The 20,999-nt window shown below is 36.6% G+C and overlaps 2 protein-coding genes across 2 annotated transcripts; both read right to left on the bottom strand.

Moving 5' to 3' along the window:
• Positions 1–2,273: 2,273 nt before the first annotated feature.
• On the bottom strand, positions 2,274–6,697 carry LOC146747598 (deoxyhypusine hydroxylase-like). The gene is made up of 4 exons (XM_085496532.1): positions 6,385–6,697; positions 6,033–6,109; positions 3,614–3,851; positions 2,274–3,337 (listed from the first exon to the last, which is right to left on the bottom strand). The coding sequence occupies exons 1-4, from the start codon at positions 6,656–6,658 to the stop codon at positions 3,030–3,032; spliced, it is 897 nt and encodes a 298-aa protein (XP_085352658.1). The 5' UTR covers positions 6,659–6,697; the 3' UTR covers positions 2,274–3,029.
• A 9,998-nt stretch (positions 6,698–16,695) lies between these two features.
• On the bottom strand, positions 16,696–17,232 carry LOC146747597 (uncharacterized). The gene has a single exon (XM_085497391.1). It carries the CDS (start codon positions 17,230–17,232, stop codon positions 16,696–16,698), a length of 537 nt encoding a protein of 178 aa, XP_085353517.1.
• Between the last annotated feature and the right edge of the window lie 3,767 nt (positions 17,233–20,999).

The following is a 20,999-nucleotide window of genomic DNA, read 5'->3' as shown; positions in this document are numbered from 1 at the left end:
TATATTAAATAATAGCAGATCACGACAACAGAATAATACATGCCACTATTTTTGTACCATTCCTATATCGAATAATAACAGATCCCGACAACAGAATAATACATGCCACTATTTTTGTACCAATCATATATCGAATAATAACAGATACCGACAACAGAATAATACATGCCACTATTTTTGTACCATTCCTATATCGAATAATAACAGATCCCGACAACAGAATAATACATGCCACTATTTTTGTACCATTCCTATATCGAATAATAACAGATCCCAACAACAGAATAATACATGCCACTATTTTTGTACCATTCCTATATCGAATAATAACAGATCCCGACAACAGAATATTACATGCCACTATTTTTGTACCAATCCTATATCGAATAATAACAGATCCCGACAACAGAATAATACATGCCACTATTTTTGTACCATTCCTATATCGAATAATAACAGATCCCGACAACAGAATATTACATGCCACTATTTTTGTACCATTCCTATATCGAATAATAACAGATCCCGACAACATAATAATACATGCCACTATTTTTGTACCATTCCTATATCGAATAATAACAGATCCCGACAACAGAATAATACATGCCACTATTTTTGTACCATTCCTATATCGAATAATAACAGATCCCGACAACAGAATATTGCATGCCACTATTTTTGTACCATTCCTATATCGAATAATAACAGATACAGACAACAGAATAATACATGCCACTATTTTGTACCATTCTTATATCGAATGTTAACAGATCCCGACAACAGAATAATACATGCCACTATTTTGGTTCCAATCCTATATCGAATAATAACAGACCCCGTCCACAGAATAATACTATTTTGGTACTATCCCTATAGTAAAGTATAGCAGTTTCCGACAACTAAATTATATGTGCTACTATTTTGGTACCATCCCCATAGTGAAGTATAGCAGTCCACGACAACAAAATTATATGTGCTACTATTTTGGTACCATCCCTATAGTGAAGTATAACTGTTTTCGACAACTAAATTATATGTGCTACTATTTTGGTACCATCCCTATAGTAAAGTATAACAGTTCCTGCCAACTAAATTATATGTGCTACTATTTTGGTACCATCCCTATAGTGAAGTATAACAGTTCCTGCCAACTAAATTATATGTGCTACTATTTTGGTACCATCCCTATAGTGAAGTATAACAGTCCCGACAACAAAATTATATGTGCTACTATTTTGGTACCATCCCTATAGTGAAGTATAGCAGTTCCTGCCAACTAAAATATATGTGCTACTATTTTGGTGCCATCCCTATAGTGAAGTATAACAGTTCCCGAAGTTCCCGACAACTAATTTATATTTGCCACTATTTTGGTACCATCCCTGTAGTAAAGTATAATAGCAGTTCCCGCCAACTAAATTATATGTGCTACTATTTTGGTACCATCCCTATAGTGAAGTATAACAGTTCCCGACAACTAAATTATATGTGCGACTATGTTGGTGCCATTCCTATAGTGAAGTATAGCAGTTCCCAACAACTAAATTATATGTGCTACTATTTTGGTACCATCCCTATAGTGAAGTATAGCAATTCCCGACAACTAAATTATATGTGCTACTATTTTGGTACCATCCCTATTGTGAAGTATAGCAGTTCCCACCAATTAAATCATATTTGCTACTATTTTGGTACTATTCCTATGGTGAAGTATAATTTGTGTTAAAGAATTTTTGTCATCAAATCCATTTTCAAGAAACATTTAATTTGGAACACACCTTTAGTTTATTTTATTTTCATGCTAAACGTTGATACTTTTACAATCCACCAATGTCCAAATAAGCTGCAAGTAATTTGGTTACTAGTGGCGGTCTTTATTGTCGAAGTAGTTATTGTCCGCTTGCTCATTAGTAGTATTCAATAGGCTTTACTGCCACCTCCTAGGCCGCTCATTATTGACACGGTACCAAAATAGTGGCAAATACCAAAATAGTGGCTTAAAAAACGTTTTTAACGAGTTTCTCTTTCACAGAATTCGAGCATTTTGGTCTTATTACTCACACAGTCTTTGTCAAAAATAGATATATTGGAACACAATACAAACCAAACGTATTATTGGTAAATTGACACAGGCGAAAAACACGCGTACGACAGAATCAAAAAAGGATATTACGGATGATTTTGAAGTGCCTTTACAGCATATACATTTTGATACAATTATACTAAATAATTTGCCACATCCCAAAAATCTATTAATAATGACTACTCCATTTCCCGAATTAGAAACTTTATTCACAGCTTTATTAATTACATAAATTGACTGTTGCTTACCCTTCATAACAATCATAAATAAACTTCAACACCACTGGTTTTAAATTGTACCAATAATGGAAGAAGAAAAAAATACCTCATGTGTTGAGAAAGAGGAAACACTACTGCGCTTATTTCACAATTGGAAACATGTACATTGTAATGGGAAGCTGGGATTTGTTATTCTACAAATTAAAGTTAGATTCAAACTGTGTGCAAACCATTATTGAAGATAAGAACTATTTAATGTTACTCAAGCATACCTATAACCCGATAAACAACAATTAGATATTATGATCTATAAAAATATCTTGAGAACATAAGAACAATAACAAACAACTTTAAACACAATTGTTCTTGAGATTAACAGACAACTATACCTTGCAATACTTTATAAATAATACATTTTAGTTGATATAATGCCACGGGGACATGTGAGAAATGCAATAACGTGTTCACAATTGAATAAGAGTGTTCAACCATTATACCCAATTTAATTTACCTTATCAATTATACTGTGTGTAATTATCAGGTGAGCGGTAATAAAACAAATAACGATCAATAAACCAAGTTATCCATTACATGGACTGAAACAAAAAATAATCCAGTTGACTATCTATCTCATCTATTAGGGCGAGTGTGTGTAGTTTTAGTTTCCTATGCATGGGAATGTTTAGTGGTTCTTAATAATATCCGTTGCATTGGATTCATTCCTATTACTTGCTAAGTAAAGATTGAGCATACATATCCAATGAAAGCTGACAGCTTTCACTGACAACAGCCTCTTCGTCATGCAAATATTCTTTCAAGACCTGCATACAATCATTTTTATCCATTTCTCCCAGAGCAGTCGCACATTCGTGGCGAACGACTGAACTCTCGGTAGAATTCTTCAACGCGTCAGTCAACACTGTAACTATCGTGTCATCGGCCTTCCTTCCAAGTGCGTCGCCAGCCTTGTTTCTCATTTGCCCAAGTATAAACGCCAATTCGTGTCGCAGAAGTATGCTACTGGCTTTCATACCTAGAGAATATATATGATAAACAGGTTATCAATATTGTTTGTGCTTTCGTACAGAAAACGTACTGTTATATAATATAAAAGTAGACCATTTTTATTTTCACGAGATATGTGTGTCTGAGTACATCATCAGCCTCGTTGTCAGCATTGCCATAGTAACTAGTCTCTCAAATATATACTGATACATAACTGTTCTATTTGCGTAACACTAACAAATCCAGAAAAGATTGTTGTGCTGTAGCGCATTACAAATAATACATCTATCAAGACAATACATACCTTCGGCAAGTGCCAGGACTGATTCTTCACTTGTCTTATTCCTTAATGCAAACATAGCTCTATATCGATCAAACAATGGTAACGACTCGTCCAGCAATGTGCTTTTCAATGACTCAACATTGTCGTCATCTGATGCTGGAGCAGGATCAACACTTTTGTATGGATTCTCGACTTGAATATGTTTATTAGTATTCAACCAGTTGATTCTTGCCAGTGCCAATTGACAGGTCTCAGCAATCTAAGATTCAGTAAAATGTTATGCGTAAACGATTTTAGTGGCAAACGTGTGGGACTGAACAAAGTAGATTGTAGACGAATTAACATGTGCTTTCCGCAATAGTATATTTAGTTGATGTTATGTCGTTGTTTCGTCTAACTGAGTCTGTATGACCAATTAGTTGATTCGCTCAAATCCTTTATTCGGCTTACTAATTTAAATACAAAATTAAATGTTTTAATATGCGTCTGACTGTCGCGCATTCAAGCTATTAGGTTACACTAGGAAATCTTGAGTCTTTGTTCTGTCTTTCATGATTAATATTTTACAGTTTCATCAATATTTTACAGTTTTGGGGACAGATGATCAAACTACCTGGGATGTTTTATGTTTTTATGGGATGTAAAAACAAATCCTTTTCAAAAACCACACTATACTGTCCACATTGTCAGGGGTAGCGAAATTGCTCAAATGAGATTTTAGCTGCTATGGCGAAATTTCTAATTTTGAAACTCTTTTATTTTTACCCGCTAAACGTATATCACTACTAGTAATCTGTGCGAGCATGTACTCTCGGGAGGGTGACTCTATTTCTCATTGTATTTCTATCGAAATAAGTAGATTATACATTCAATTACTCTACAATGACTGGTACTACTAGAGAAATTTCAATCAAAGCCGATTTAAGGTAGAGATGCAGGTTCGTGGGCACTTTGGAGTGAAACTTTTTTTTTGCTTTTTTTATTATCCAAAAAGTCTTGGCTATAGACTGTTGAAATTGTTTAGAATTGTGAATAGTTGAACATACTCAAAAAACGATTTTAAAATATAGATAATAGGTGCAAAATTATCTCCTTTGAATGCTTAGCAAGATTTAGCAAGGCTGTACATAAATAATATAAAAAAAACATGGTGAAAAAAAGAAATGACGAGATCTCCATATTATGCACTGTATTTAACTTTTTACAAAACGATATTAAATTTAAATTTGAAACTGTAACAGCCATTTTAATTATGAGCATTAGCAAACTTCTTACTGTGTGAATTGTTATGCAAATTAGCAATTATCTCAGCTTCTTTTTAGTGCACATTCCAGAACTTTAAAAAAAATAGCTCCTAGACGCTTTGACTTTTTGTTTTGAAATTTTCACAAATTATTGATAATGTGTTTATCTTCAAAACGCCGTTGGGGCATTGTTTTTAGTTGAATAGTGTTACAGCAATCGTACAGACAACTAGCCTGGGAGTTAATTTATGCATAAACTTGAAGTAGTGAAATTTGAGCTGCTGCCCTACAAAATTGACAACTGGTAGACAGTTTTCAAGACGGCTCTTTCTTTATAGTAAACAGATGTACCCGTAAACCAATTTTGACAGAAAACAGAAGCATGGTTTAGCAGCTAATTCTTTTTAAATCACTTTTGTCCAAATAAAGCACATTTTTGTGCATATTTCAAACTACAGTGTCAATAAAAATAAAATACTAACAAAACTTTAAAATTCATACAATAAGCTTTCCAAAAATATATAGTTTTGTGGACAAGGGAGGTTATCTTGGTTTCCTAATTAACTAATTAAAATACCTGTCAGGTAAACTGCATCTCTACCTTAACATAATATCATGACGGCCATTTTGTTTCTAAACTTGTGACGAACCATACATATTACGGAAACTCGCTTCTATCACTGGATCAAATCTATACTTTTCAAGTATATTATTTCAGAATTATTATCTTTATTATTAATCAAACACTCGAAACTTCAATAGTCGGGTAATCTATAGCTCCCAGCTTTTGTGACAGATGATTAAACTGCCTTTTATGTACAGGGGATGTAAACAAATCTCATTCTTATAAACCACAATATACTCACCATATTGTCAGGGGTAGCAATTCAAGTTTGTTCAAGTGGAATTTCCGTAACTACTAGTATATCGAAAGTTCTAATCATTATGAAACTCCTTTATGTTGTTAACTCCAAACGTATCTCACTAATTTATGCGACGTGTATTCTCGAGAGGGCGGTTCCAACATTTCATTGCATCTCTTCACAAATATGTAGATTATACATTCAAATATTGTACATATACTGGTACTACTACAGAAATGTCATTCTAAGCCGACTTATTGTAATATTATGGCGGCCATTTTGTTTTCAAACATGCAGAAAAACATACGTATTATAGAAACTTCTACTTATCACCTCGATCACTGGATCAAATCTATACTTTTCAAGTATATTAAGCACTTCCTTGGAACCAATAGCACCAAGAGCTTCAGCTGTAGTAAAAAAACAACAACATATTTTATTTGCAACTTGATATAATAATAGACTTAGTTTGAATTAAGCATTGTTATTGAGCACAAACAGTTATTATATCATGGGAAAATGAATTGTCATAATTTTATTTGAAGTCCCGTATTGTTTTAACGTAGGTCGGAAAAGGAGTTGAGTGATATCAAAAAGTAGCTGAGTAGACGTTGAGAAAATAATAATCAAATTCTAAAACAGATACTGTTACAGTAAAACACGAGCGATTGGTGAAAATTCTTACCTGCTTCATGTCGCACTATTGGTTCTTGACTTGTGTCTTCCAGTACATTGATCAGATATGGTATGGCGTATGGGTCTTGTATCTGTCCAATACAAAATACTGCCTCGTGTTTTAGCAGTGCTGATGGGTCGTCTAGACATGTTAGCAAACTATCTATGGCTTCCTTGCCGCCTATATCACGCAGGGTGGACATTCCACGAAAACGCTCTCTCATAGACAGCTCTTTGTTGCAAAGCATCTGTTGCATCTTTTCGACAGTGATATGTTCAGCCATGTTGAAGTCAGTATTGTGAATAACACAATACAGGGGGATAGTTTGTATTGAGACAATGGTTTATAATTGATTTATAAATAGAAAATCGTGGGATCCAATACTGGTACGCCTTTATTCGACGGTAATCGACTGTTAAGTATTGAATTTAGTGTCTCACAAAATGAAACACACTTTATTATAAAGTAACTGTTGGCAAACAAGAAACTAATAATGTAAACTAATGGTGTAACGCAACATATTAATTGACATTATACAAAATCAAACATAACACGACATACAATCAACATAATAATTGACATAACACGACAAAACAATCGACATAACAAGACTCAATATTCGCCATAACACGACAAAACAATCAACATAAAAGAACATCATAATCGATGTAACGTGACACAAAAATGACATAATACAAACACAAATAACACGACATACATTCGACATAACAATTGACATGACACGACAAAACAGTCGACATAAAAGAACATCATAATCTATGTAACGCGACATTATAATTGACATAATAACCGACATAACAAGACACAATAATTGACAGAACACAAGATATAATTGACATATCACCATGTTATAATCTCCATAACACGACAAAACAATCGACATAACAAGATTTAATTTAATAACAGTCGATATAACTCGACATAATAATCGCTATTGCAAGACATAACATGACATAATTGTCGGCATCCTTTACTATATGTGTTTATATATTACCTGAAACCCTGCAAATAGGAGTGAGCATGGAATCATGGGAATAAACTGTGTGGATTGCCATGTGATAACTGGCATAAAGGGATTGACGGGAAGGATAACTGTGCTTGTGTGATTGTGATTTACATACATTGAGTGCCTACATGTCATTGCGAGACAGCTGCTGACAAGACTACATTCTGATTGGCTTCTGTGGATACCCAGGTAGTGTACCTGAAACTGGGCCATTTATTCCCTAGAAATAGGCTAGACTGAGGACAGTTGGGGACCACCATTTCAACTGAGTACTCTATGCGTTGCTACTGCGATAGTGTGAGACAAGTGATACAGGCTTCAATCGTCATTCTGTGAGACATGTATGAACTGCTCGGCGATCTACGGCTATCTACGGCTATCTACGGTGCCCTACAGAATAACAGCATTCCCCTGCAAGCAAGACTCCTGTATTTCTTCGTTGTTGTGTTGCACAAGCCATTGACTGTTATCAATTTCTGCATCCTAGAACTGTGATTGAGTTATCACCAATGCACACTTCCCCAAGCAATCCCCTATTTTAGTGAATTGACTCATTTTATTATTCTGTGCTTTGTTTATTTTAAGTATTTTGAGAAGTATTAAAGCCAATAGCTTTAACTAGATATGTTTGTGTATGTGTATTTCATTTCATTTCCTGTACTATTGTCTTGTCTACCCCATTTTAGCAGTGAAAGAAACTCCTGACCAGTTTGAGTTCTGTGTGTATCTCTCTCAACATCAATCATCAGGTCTTACACTGTGACAATAATAATCGCCATAATTCGACATAACACGACTTACTAATCGCCACAATTTATGTATAAATAGTAACCAGGAGTTCTACACTGGTACAGCTTGACTCGGCAGAAATCGTTAGACTATTGTCGAATTTATCGTTTCACGTTATGAAATGCATTTTGTTGTAAGGTGACAGCGAGCAAACAGGATACTAATAATCGAACATAACAATCGACATAACACGACACAATAATCAACATAATGTAGCCTGGACTCACCCGGCACGAGTCCATACACAAAATAAATACAGTTTCCGAACTAGTTGACTACGCAATTTCCACTGGGTTCAAGGAATTCGTGGTTGGTCTACCTACCCAGTACAAGTAACAGTCTTAGGGGAGAACAACAAACACACTTGTAACGTATTGACAGCCCCGTATAACAATGTCTGGGTAATGGGGAGCAAGTAAGACTAGATACAACCCGTTTCAATGCTAAAGTACAAGTGATTTATTTATAGAAATGACCATGACTCATGCGCCAGATGGCAGGAACAAATACGATGTTTACATATCAGATAACAACATTACATCTCTCTTTATCTTAATAAAAGTTCAACATGTTTCGCATTTCAGTATCTACAGTCTGCATTGTTCCAAAACTCAACTCGTGGTTGCTTGCTAACTAGACTGTAAAAATGTTTGAAAGAATACAAAGTTTAAAACAACAAAACTAACTATGAGAAAAGGATAGACTTTTCCTTTCTCGATATACTAAGTCTGGAGGCTTATTCTGCTCCATCACAATGAGTTAAGTACTTCCTATGATGCTAATTATCTATACTATATGACTGTTACTTTATTTCATTTTTCCCATCCCAAGTATTTTGGAGGATTGCGTTGTCTAGTCGGGTATCTCCTTTCTGGTGTTAGAGGTTTATCATCAGCGATGGGCGATCGTGGTGTCCCGGGGGATAACATTGGTACAGGAGAAATTTCCTCTTCATCCCCAGAGTTGGCAGTATCTCGATCGCTGACACGGTGATCAATTTCAACTTCAGGTATTAATTTGAAGAATGACGAATTGCGCGTAATATTGTGTGCACCGCGTTTAGCTTTTATCATACTTCCTTTCTGTGACCTCATATGGCTTGGCGAGAAACGACGTTTCCAGTTTTCCTCTCTTTGTGTTTTTAACGAGAACGGAATCACCGACACTTATTTCCGACTTTTTCGCATTTCGGCTCTTATCCGCATATTTCTTCATCTTTTGTTTTGAAGTTGTATTTCCCCCCGCTTCTTAGAAGTATTGAAAGTCGGCAATTTTATGTTTATTGGACGTTGAAATACCTCTGTAGCTGGGCATATACCAGTAGAGCTGTGTGGTGTCGCACGATAATTTCTCAGAAATGTGTACATTTCGTGTTTCCACGACTTCCCTTCAACTTGCGCTGTGCGGATGGCTTTTCCTAGCGTTCTGATCATTCGTTCCGCCTGTCCGTTTGCCTGTGGCCATAGGGGAGTAACTTTACGGTGTTTAAAACCAAGATGTCTTGCAAAGTCTCTAAAATCGTGGCCCTGGAACGGCGGTCCATTGTCCGATGTTGCGATTTCAGGGATACCATATTCCGAGAATACTTTGTCGAGTATCGGAATTACGATTCGCGATGAAGTAGATCGTATTATTTCAACAACAACAAATCTGGAATAGTTATCTATTATCACGAGTAAATAATCCCCGCTGGGGAACGGCCCACAGAAGTCCATCGACACGTGTTGCCATGCATAGTCAGGAAGTGACATCATTTGTAACGGTTCGCGCCTATTTTGTGGTGTGGCGGCTTGACAGGCTAAGCAGGTTTTGATTTTATTTTCAACCAGCTTGTCAATGTTGGGAAAATAAACTTTTTCTCTCAGTAATCTTTTCGTTTTGACTACACCCTGGTGTCCTTCGTGGGCAAGACTAACTGTCCGCTCTTGTAACGATTTCGGAATGATAATTCGTGATCCGCGTAAAATTAGATCTTGAGTTGACACCAGTGTTAGTGATTCTCTTTCTTTTCGCAGCATTTCGAAAGAAATTCGGTCGATGTCTGTAGAATCGATGTCTGAAGAATTCGTGTGGTCGTACCATCTACCAGTTTTAATCGCCATGGTTACGGCTTGCAGTGTAGGATCAGATTGCGTTTCTTCTTTGATTTCATCCAAGGTTAGCGCCGTGGGTGCTGCATGACCAGCGATGAAGTTAATATATATTTCAGTGACTTTCTCTTGTCTTCTGTTTGGCGTGCTTTTCGTGTTCGGGTGTCTCGACATGTAATCAGCTGGATTGTCTTTTCCCAGCCTATACACGATCTTGTAACCGTAGAGCCCATCTCTCGATTCTGGCTGGCGGTTTAGCGTTTGGATTGTTGTAGAGACGTTCAAGCGGTTTGTGATCGGTTACTATGGTTACAGGTTTGCCCTATACGTATAAATGATAATGCTCACAAGCCCGTACAACAGCTAACGCCTCGCGTTCTGTCTGAGAACATCTCTGTTCGACTGGAGTAAGTGATCTGCTCGCGTAACTCAGAACTCGTGGTGCGTCTTCATCACCATTTTTCTGAGTGAGCATTGCTCCTAGACCAACAGGGCTTGCGTCTACTACGATTTCAGTGTCTTTATTCGGATCAAAGTATGCTATGAATGAATTGCATGTTAATCGATCTTTGATCGTCTCGAGCACATTACGATGAGTGCTCGACCATTCCCATACCGCGTCTTTTATGGTTAATAATCGAAGGGGTTGCGTAATAGTCGCTAGGTCGGGTATAAATCGTGAGAAATACCATACCGAGTAAACTTCTTACCTCAGTTGCATTTGTTTGCATTTGGGGCTTCGGCATTCTTGACAGCCGCGACTTTATCTGGGTCTGGTGACATACCTTCCGCTGAAAATCGATGACTGTAGAATATGAGATTTGATTTCTTGAATTCACATTTTCGTTTGTTTAGAGTAAGTTTTCTTTCGCGTAGTCATTGGAATACAGCTTTCAGACTGTTTTGATTGTCTTCCTGCGTTTTGCCATGTATGAGTATATAATCGCTAATGTTCTTTGCGCCTGGTATACCCTCGATTGCTTGTCTAATAGCGTTTTGGAATATTTCTGATGCCGATGATATTCCAAAATTGAGTCGCTTATAACGGCGTAGACCAACGTGTGTACTAAACGTAGTAATGTACCTCGATTCCGGTGTTAGCTCAAGTTGATGATAGCCTTGATTCAGATCAAGTTTGGAAAACACTGTGGAGTTGTTCAGATCTTGAATGATTTCATCAGTCGTCGGCATGATGTGTCGCGCGTCTCATGTCAATACATATCCGTATGTCGTCTGGATTCTTTGGTTTAAGAACAACAACAATTGGCGATATCCATGGTGAACACCCATGCATCTATTTTGGGTTTTGTGCATTTAGTCTTTAGAATGTTTTATTATTAAATAAAATGACTTTGAGAACTAGATATTGCCAGCCATGCAAAATATTGATATAAAATAGTGTTTGGTAATTTCTGTTCCTCTGCTATTGAAATAAGTATTTTTCCCTCCTCAAAAGAGTAAATATGTATATCGGAATGAAAGATTGATTAATTAATATGATGTAATTTGAAATGAAGTCCCTTTACTTGCCAAACTAACTAAGTGTGTTTTTTTTTCATTCAAAATCTTATTTGTGAAGGGCCATGGGCTATGGAATGTTTTTTTTTTCTAAAAAAAGCCTGTGGTAAGGATCATGAGAGTTTAAAATAGTTTTCGATCGAAAATCCTCTGGTATAGAACCATGAGAGGATGAAATTGTTTTCAATCGAAAACCCTCTGGTATAATGCCAGGAGTGGATGAAAAGGTTTTCAATCGAAAACCTTCTGGTATAGGACCATGAGAGAATGACATTGTTTTTGATCGAAAACCCTCTTATATATCCATGAGAGAATAAAAAGGTTTTCGGTCGAAAACCCTCTGGTATAATGCCAGGAGTGGATGAAAAGGTTTTCAATCGAAAACCTTCGGGTATAGGGCATTAGAGGATGAAATGGTTTTCGATCGAAAACCCTCTGGTATAGGGCATTAGAGGATGAAATGGTTTTCAATCGAAAACCTTCTGGTATGGAGCATTAGAGGATGAAATTGTTTTCAATCGAAAACCCTCTGGTATAATGCCAGGAGTGGATGAAAAGGTTTTCAATCGAAAACCTTCTGGTATAGGACCATGAGAGAATGACATTGTTTTTGATCGAAAACCCTCTTATATATCCATGAGAGAATAAAAAGGTTTTCGGTCGAAAACCCTCTGGTATAATGCCAGGAGTGGATGAAAAGGTTTTCAATCGAAAACCTTCTGGTATAGGGCATTAGAGGATGAAATGGCTTTCGATCGAAAACCCTCTGGTATAGAGCATTAGAGGATGAAATGGTTTTCGGTCGAAAACCCTCTGGTATAGGGCATTAGAGGATGAAAAGGTTTTCAATCGAAAACCCTCTGGTATAATGCCAGGAGTGGATGAAAAGGTTTTCAATCGAAAACCTTCTGGTATAGGACCATGAGAGAATGACATTGTTTTTGATCGAAAACCCTCTTATATATCCATGAGAGAATAAAAAGGTTTTCGGTCGAAAACCCTCTGGTATAATGCCAGGAGTGGATGAAAAGGTTTTCAATCGAAAACCTTCTGGTATAGGGCATTCATTAGAGGATGAAATGGTTTTCGATCGAAAACCCTCTGGTATAGAGCATTAGAGGATGAAATGGTTTTCGGTCGAAAACCCTCTGGTATAGGGCATTAGAGGATGAAAAGGTTTTCAATCGAAAACCCTCTGGTATGGGGCATTAGAGGATGAAATGGTTTTCGGTCGAAAACCCTCTGGTATAGGGCATTAGAGGATGAAATGGTTTTCGATCGAAAACCCTCTGGTATGGGGCATTAGAGGATGAAATGGTTTTCGGTCGAAAACCCTCTGGTATAGAGCATTAGAGGATGAAATGGTTTTCGGTCGAAAACCCTCTGGTATAGGGCATTAGAGGATGAAAAGGTTTTCAATCGAAAACCCTCTGGTATGGGGCATTAGAGGATGAAATGGTTTTCGATCGAAAACCCTCTGGTATGGAGCATTAGAGGATGAAAAGGTTTTCGATCGAAAACCCTCTGGTATAGGGCATTAGAGGATGAAAAGGTTTTCAATCGAAAACCCTCTGGTATGGAGCATTAGAGGATGAAATGGTTTTTGATCGAAAACCCTCTGGTATAGGGCATTAGAGGATGAAAAGGTTTTCGATCGAAAACCCTCTGGTATAGGGCATTAGAGGATGAAATGGTTTTCGATCGAAAACCCTCTGGTATAGGGCATTAGAGGATGAAAAGGTTTTCAATCGAAAACCCTCTGGTATGGAGCATTAGAGGATGAAATGGTTTTCAATCGAAAACCCTCTGGTATGGGGCATTAGAGGATGAAAAGGTTTTCGATCGAAAACCCTCTGGTGTAGGGCATTAGAGGATGAAATGGTTTTCAATCGAAAACCCTCTGGTATGGGGCATTAGAGGATGAAATGGTTTTCGGTCGAAAACCCTCTGGTATAGGGCATTAGAGGATGAAATGGTTTTCGGTCGAAAACCCTCTGGTATAGGGCATTAGAGGATGAAATGGTTTTCGGTCGAAAACCCTCTGGTATAGAGCATTAGAGGATGAAATGGTTTTCGGTCGAAAACCCTCTGGTATAGGGCATTAGAGGATGACAATTTTTCTATCGAAAACCCTCTGCTATTATGCTCTCGTTTGTTGCATGTGCTCAGTACTTTATATGTTGGAGACATATGGAATTGTTTAGTAATTTGATTCAAAATGGCCGTGTTGACACAGCAGAGCTGTTCATATTACTGATTGTCCGTCGTTGTCAACTTAACAAACTTTAAGGAGTCAAAGACTGCACATCATGCTTGTACCAAAATTGTGTGAAAATGTATATTTATTCATCATTATTTTAATTTTCAGGAATATTACACACTAAACCTCATCGCCATATCTATCTAATGTGGCTAAACCAAATCTGTTAAATTATACATTTCAGGAACTGCATCTATTGCAGCGCTGCAATGTGGAAGGAACACTATTGCCATTGAGAAGAACGACACTATGCATGACCACATGGTGGCAAGGATTATGTCGGTGTTTAAAGAGGAAATGGAAGATAATCGCACCACTGACCCGGAATGAACCATTGATTCAAAATAGGCATGGTCATGTTTTATTAGTTACGCTGTCGACTTTGTCAAGCGGAACTTATTATGAGTGATTGTCGGGCATCTGTGTCAATGTTTCACTTTTTTGACTGTTTTAATTAAAAAAACAAACTTCATATGCATAAATCTAAATCTATTCATATTACCGATATGTTATTTATGACACTTGTTTGCTCAAAACAGAGGTTCATCAAAATAGTCTACTTAATCCATGACAGCATCTCATAGTGTCACGTTCGTGTTTGATGCAGCTGGTGATTTTTTAGCTTCATTGTCGACTTTGTCGAGCAGAGCTTATCATATGAGTGATTGTCCATCGGCATCTGATACTTGATACTTGGTGTATATGTACTAGTAGATTTGTTCATTTTATGATGATATCTTCAATTCTCTAATTTGGGTGAATATTTTTGGTAAAAAGTGATATTTTCGACTTCTTTTAAAAAGACGCAAGTCCAATTGCTTTAATATTTTACATATAGGTACTACATGTGGACATTGCTCAGATTCGTTCATTTCGTGATGATATCTTCAATTATCTAATTTTAATGAATATTTTTGTAATTTTTGGTGAAAAGTGATATTTTTGAATTCCTGTTTTCTTTTGAACAGCAAGTTTGATTGGTTTGATACTATACACATTGTTCATTTTCTAATGATATCTTCTGTTCTTTAATTGCAATGTGCATTGCTAACAGCGGAGCTATCTCTGCTGACAGGCTGCTTGTAATTTTATTGTTAGTTTGATGGCTTTTCCCTTGCTACGAATTGTAATCTGTTACAATAAACTATTTTGCTATTTTAATATACAGTCTTGCAATTATTTACTTGTTTTATGTGGCCTTTAGTTGAGCTTTATACCAGAGAAATCAAAAACATTCCTTATCATATACCTTGTATTGCCAGACCTTGTAACGCTAAAGGAAGTGGGCTCTCACATCTAGACAATATTTTCCTGTGTCGTGCCTGGCCCAGCATGCCCAGCTTTCATCATTCAAAACAAAACTTGTCATTCTAAATTACGTTGTGTGTTTGAAGGTCATGTCGTGGTAAAATTGTAAATGCACATAAAAGTTATATAGTGTGAAACCTTTATAGACTAGATACTGCTTTTGCTGCTCTGTTACGTGCCCTCGCAAGCTTGGGCGCTTCTGCCACACAACCATGGGCCACAAAAGCTGCATCCAGTCCATAAAGAATGATAATTGTCTCACGCCCTCATATCTGGAGTGTTTTGTTAAAAACCGTGTCTAATGCCAGTGGGTTTTTGACCAAAAACTTTTCATTCTTCAATGGCCCTGTAGCAGAGGGGTTTCAATCGAAAACCATTTCGTTCTCTACTGGCCCTATAGCAGAGGGTTTTCGGTCGAAAAACATTTCATTCTCTCATGGCCCTATAGCAAAAGGTTTTTGAGCGAAAACCATTTCATGCTCTCATGGCCTTATAGCAGAGGATTTTCGGTCGAAAAACATTTCATTCTCTACCGGCCCTATAGCAGAGGGGTTTTGATCGAAAAACATTTCTTTCTCTCATGGCCCTGTAGCAGAGGGGTTTCAATCGAAAAACATTTCGTTCTCTACTGGCCCTATAGCGAAAGGTTTTCGAGCGAAAACCATTTCATGCTCTCAAGGCCCTGTAGCAGAGGGTTTTCGGTCGAAAAACATTTCATTCTCTAATGGCCCTATAGCAGAGGGTTTCCGGTCGAAAAACATTTCATTCTCTACTGGCCCTATAGATCGAAAACCATTTCTTTCTCTACACAGAGGCTTTTCTGTCTAGCTATAACTCTGACTAGACATGTATAAGTAAAAATGAATGTATATAACAAATTAGCAAGAGATAATTTCAAAATAAGCTGGGTGGATTGTAATCTCAATTTTAAGGTCAATATTTTTTAGTACTGGCTGTCTAATTAATATAATCCTTTGTCGATCAATAATAGTTAGGTTATATTTTCACATTATAAGTATGCTCTCAATGGAACTTGGCAAAGACTGATAAAAAGCCGCCTATTATTTTAAATTGTGGATCATCAAATTTTGATTTTATAGTGTGGTAGAGCACAATAAGAATAATATGGTGAAAACACAGTATAATGGGCAAACGTGTATTATTACAGAAAAAAAACAATAAACCTAAACTTTCTTTCTGACAATTCTATTAAAATCAATCAGTGTTTTTTATTTCTTTACATATCCATACTAGTAGCAAAATCATTATAGAACAATATGTATATTTCGCTTAAAAAAGTGGACAACTGTAAGAATATGTCACGAGAATTAAGAAAACAGAAAAATGCACAAAACCCAAAATAGATGCACAGGTGTTGGTGTTGCTTCGTCGACCTTTTCGATTATGTCGGCGGCTTCCATTTCTGCAATTTTCTTTTCGACTTTTTTGCGAATATGAAACGGAATGCGACGATGCGGTTGGGCTACGGGCTGAACAGTCTCGTCTATGTGTAGCTTTACTTGGAAATCTGTCATTTTGCCTAGGCCTGTGAATAAATCATTGTATTCGCTTACTAGCTTGTCTGTTGCGGTCTGTCCCATGACTTGTTTAATTATTTGTACGAGTCCCAAATCTTCTGCTGTCTGAAAACTTAGTAGCGATTCACCGAAATTACCATTGCGCTTGACGACATGAATTAATATATTCGATAGCGATTTTCTTCCATTATTCGTTTTACATTTGATGTCTGTCCGGAATTCGCCTAGGGTTTCGATTGGATATTGACTCTTGTATGGAAATACTTTTGTATAAGTCCGTCTCAACTTGACTTTCCCGTTAAGCTTTTCAAAGTCACTTTCATCCATTATGTTGATCGCTGCACCAGTATCAATCAAGAATTTAATTTCCTTACCGTGAATTGTGATGTCAGCTGTTGGAAACTTTGCCCTGGTTGCGTGAATAGTTTCCGTGCGTATACCGAATACGTATTTCGCTTGGTCGGTGTCTTGGCTGGACTCACTACTCGAATATGTGTCAGCGTCCACTCGCCTTATAGATCGTATTGGTTTGCGGTCTCTTTCCTTGTTTGGTTTGGATCTGCAAACTTCGGCAAAATGTCCATCTTTCCCGCATGATTTACATTTCTTGCATTTTGCCGGGCACGGTCTGTCATGAGGATAATCGCCTCCACAAAGGTAGCATAATCAAGAGGTTGATCGCGATTCATTGACAGTCACCCGTTTTGGTTTTCCACGTTTATTATGTTTAGACTTGAAGCCTCGGCTAATTGCGTTGACTGTTGACGCATGCAGGTTGCCCTCGATGTCCGCAGCCTGTGACTCAGAGACTTCCATCGTTCTGGCAAAGTTTAACAAGTCTTCTAGCTTCATGTCTTCTCTCAATGCTCGCCGTCTTAGTCTTTGCGACGTACAGTGTTCAATGATTTGTGTGCAAACTTCCTCGTCAGGGTTGGCATAATTGCAGTTTGGCACAAGAAGTTGTAACCGGGCGTGGTACTGATCCGTCGACTCACCATCTTTTTGCTTTGCTTGACGAAACATGTGTTTTTCGTACGCTTTCGTTCGTTTTGGAGCAAAACGTTTGTTGAGAGTTTTGATGAGTTTCTTGACATCGTCTTCTTCGCCGATGTCTGGGAGTGCTTTGATTTCACGTCGTACTTCTTTCCCCGCGTAGTGGATAAGTAGAGCTCGTTGTCTCTTAGTGCTCGTGATGTCACACGCGACCATCATGATTTGAAATCCTTCCAACCATTCCTCCCACCTTTTTCCACAGGTGCTAGGTTTCTCGTGGACTTGGAATGGTTCATAGTGAGGGATGCTTTCGGACGCCATGAGTTCCTGAATCAGTCGTCGCCAATATAACGTATTGACAACTCCGTATAACAATGCCTGGGTAATGGGGAGCAAGTAAGACTAGATACAACCCGTTTCAATGCTAAAGTACAAGTGATTTATTTATAGCAATCACCATGACTCATGCATGCGCCAGATGGCAGGAACAAATACGATATTTACATATCAGATAACAACATTACAACACAGACACAGGTATCTGTTTAAAGACAACATGAACTTTTATTCAATACTCAATAAATGAAGTTACAATCCTCTCATTAAGTGTCATAACTTGATATATCCAAAATAATAGAGAATTATTTCCTAACTAATGCACGTGCACGAATGGATCATTGATACGTACTAATAATCCCTAGCTAACAACTATTACTGATCATTACAGTGAAAGTAAATCAGTAAGTCAAACAATAAAATTTAACAATTATGTAATTCTTTACAATGTTAACAATCTCTGATTAACAATAGTTCTAACAATAATGTACTAATGGTAATGCACCAATTATCATGCACAGTACTCCTTACAAGTAGAGCTAAGCAATGCACCATAGTCACTTAACAGTAATGTTTAACAGTAGTGTAACGATAATACACCGTAACTGCTAACAATAATATTTAACAATAGTGTGGCAATACACTGTAGCTGCTAACAATAATATTTAACAGTAGTGTGACAATACACCGTAACTGGTAACAGTAATATTTAACAGTAGTATGACAATACACCGTAACTGGTAACAGTAATATTTAACAGTAGTATGACAATACACCGTAACTGCTAACAATAATATTTAACAGTAGTGTGGCAATACACTGTAACTGCTAACAATAATATTTAACAGTAGTGTGACAATACACCGTAAGTGCTAACAATAATATTTAACAGTAGTGTGACAATACACCGTAACTGGTAACAGTAATATTTAACAGTAGTATGACAATACATCGTAACTGCTAACAATAATATTTAACAGTAGTGTGGCAATACACTGTAACTGCTAACAATAATATTTAACAGCAGTGTGACAATACACCGTAACTGCTAACAATAATAGTTAACAGTAGTGTGACAATACACCGTAACTGGTAACAATAATATTTAACAGTAGTGTGGCAATACACTGTAACTGCTAACAATAATATTTAACAGTAGTGTGACAATATAACGTAACTGCTAACAGTAATATTTAACAGTAGTGTGACAATACACTGTAACTGCTAACAGTAATATTTAACAGTAGTGTGACAATACACCGTAACTGGTAACAATAATATTTAACAGTAGTGTGACAATACACCGTAACTGCTAACAATAATATTTAACAGTAGTGTGACAATACACCATAACTGCTAACAATAATATTTAACAGTAGTGTGACAATACACCGTAACTGGTATCAGTAATATTTAACAGTAGTGTGACAATACACCGTAACTGCTAACACTAATATTTAACAGTAGTGTGGCAATACACTGTAACTGCTAACAATAGTATTTAACAGTAGTGTGACAATACACTGTAACTGCTAACAATAGTATTTAACAGTAGTGTGACAATACACCGTAACTGGTAACAATAATATTTAACAGTAGTGTGGCAATACACTGTAACTGCTAACAATAATATTTAACAGTAGTGTGACAATATAACGTAACTGCTAACAGTAATATTTAACAGTAGTGTGGCAATACACCGTAACTGGTAACAATAATATTTAACAGTAGTGTGGCAATACACTGTAACTGCTAACAATAGTATTTAACAGTAGTGTGACAATACACCGTAACTGGTAACAATAATATTTAACAGTAGTGCGACAATACACCGTAACTGGTAACAATAATATTTAACAGTAGTGTGGCAATACACTGTAACTGCTAACAATAATATTTAACAGTAGTGTGACAATATAACGTAACTGCTAACAGTAATATTTAACAGTAGTGTGACAATACACTGTAACTGCTAACAGTAATAGTTAACAGTAGTGTGACAATACACCGTAACTGGTAACAATAATATTTAACAGTAGTGTGACAATACACCGTAACTGCTAACAATAATATTTAACAGTAGTGTGACAATACACCGTAACTGCTAACAATAATATTTAACAATAGTGTGGCAATACACTGTAACTGCTAACAATAATATTTAACAGTAGTGTGACAATACACCGTTACTGGTAACAGTAATATTTAACAGTAGTATGACAATACACCGTAACTGGTTACAGTAATATTTAACAGTAGTATGACAATACACCGTAACTGCTAACAATAATATTTAACAGTAGTGTGGCAATACACTGTAACTGCTAACAATAATATTTAACAGTAGTGTGACAATACACCGTAACTGCTAACAATAATATTTAACAGTAGTATGACAATACACTGTAACTGCTAACAATAATATTTAACAGTAGTGTGGCAATACACCGTAACTGGTAACAATAATATTTAACAGTAGTGTGGCAATACACTGTAACTGCTAACAATAGTATTTAACAGTAGTGTGACAATACACCGTAACTGGTAACAATAATATTTAACAGTAGTGCGACAATACACCGTAACTGGTAACAATAATATTTAACAGTAGTGTGGCAATACACTGTAACTGCTAACAATAATATTTAACAGTAGTGTGACAATATAACGTAACTGCTAACAGTAATATTTAACAGTAGTGTGACAATACACTGTAACTACTAACAGTAATATTTAACAATAGTGTGACAATACACCGTAACTGG

This window comes from Saccoglossus kowalevskii, chromosome 3 (assembly GCF_978046115.1).
Source record: "Saccoglossus kowalevskii chromosome 3, keSacKowa6.1, whole genome shotgun sequence".
NCBI lineage: Eukaryota > Metazoa > Hemichordata > Enteropneusta > Harrimaniidae > Saccoglossus > Saccoglossus kowalevskii.
This window is presented reverse-complemented; position numbering and strand designations above follow the sequence as displayed.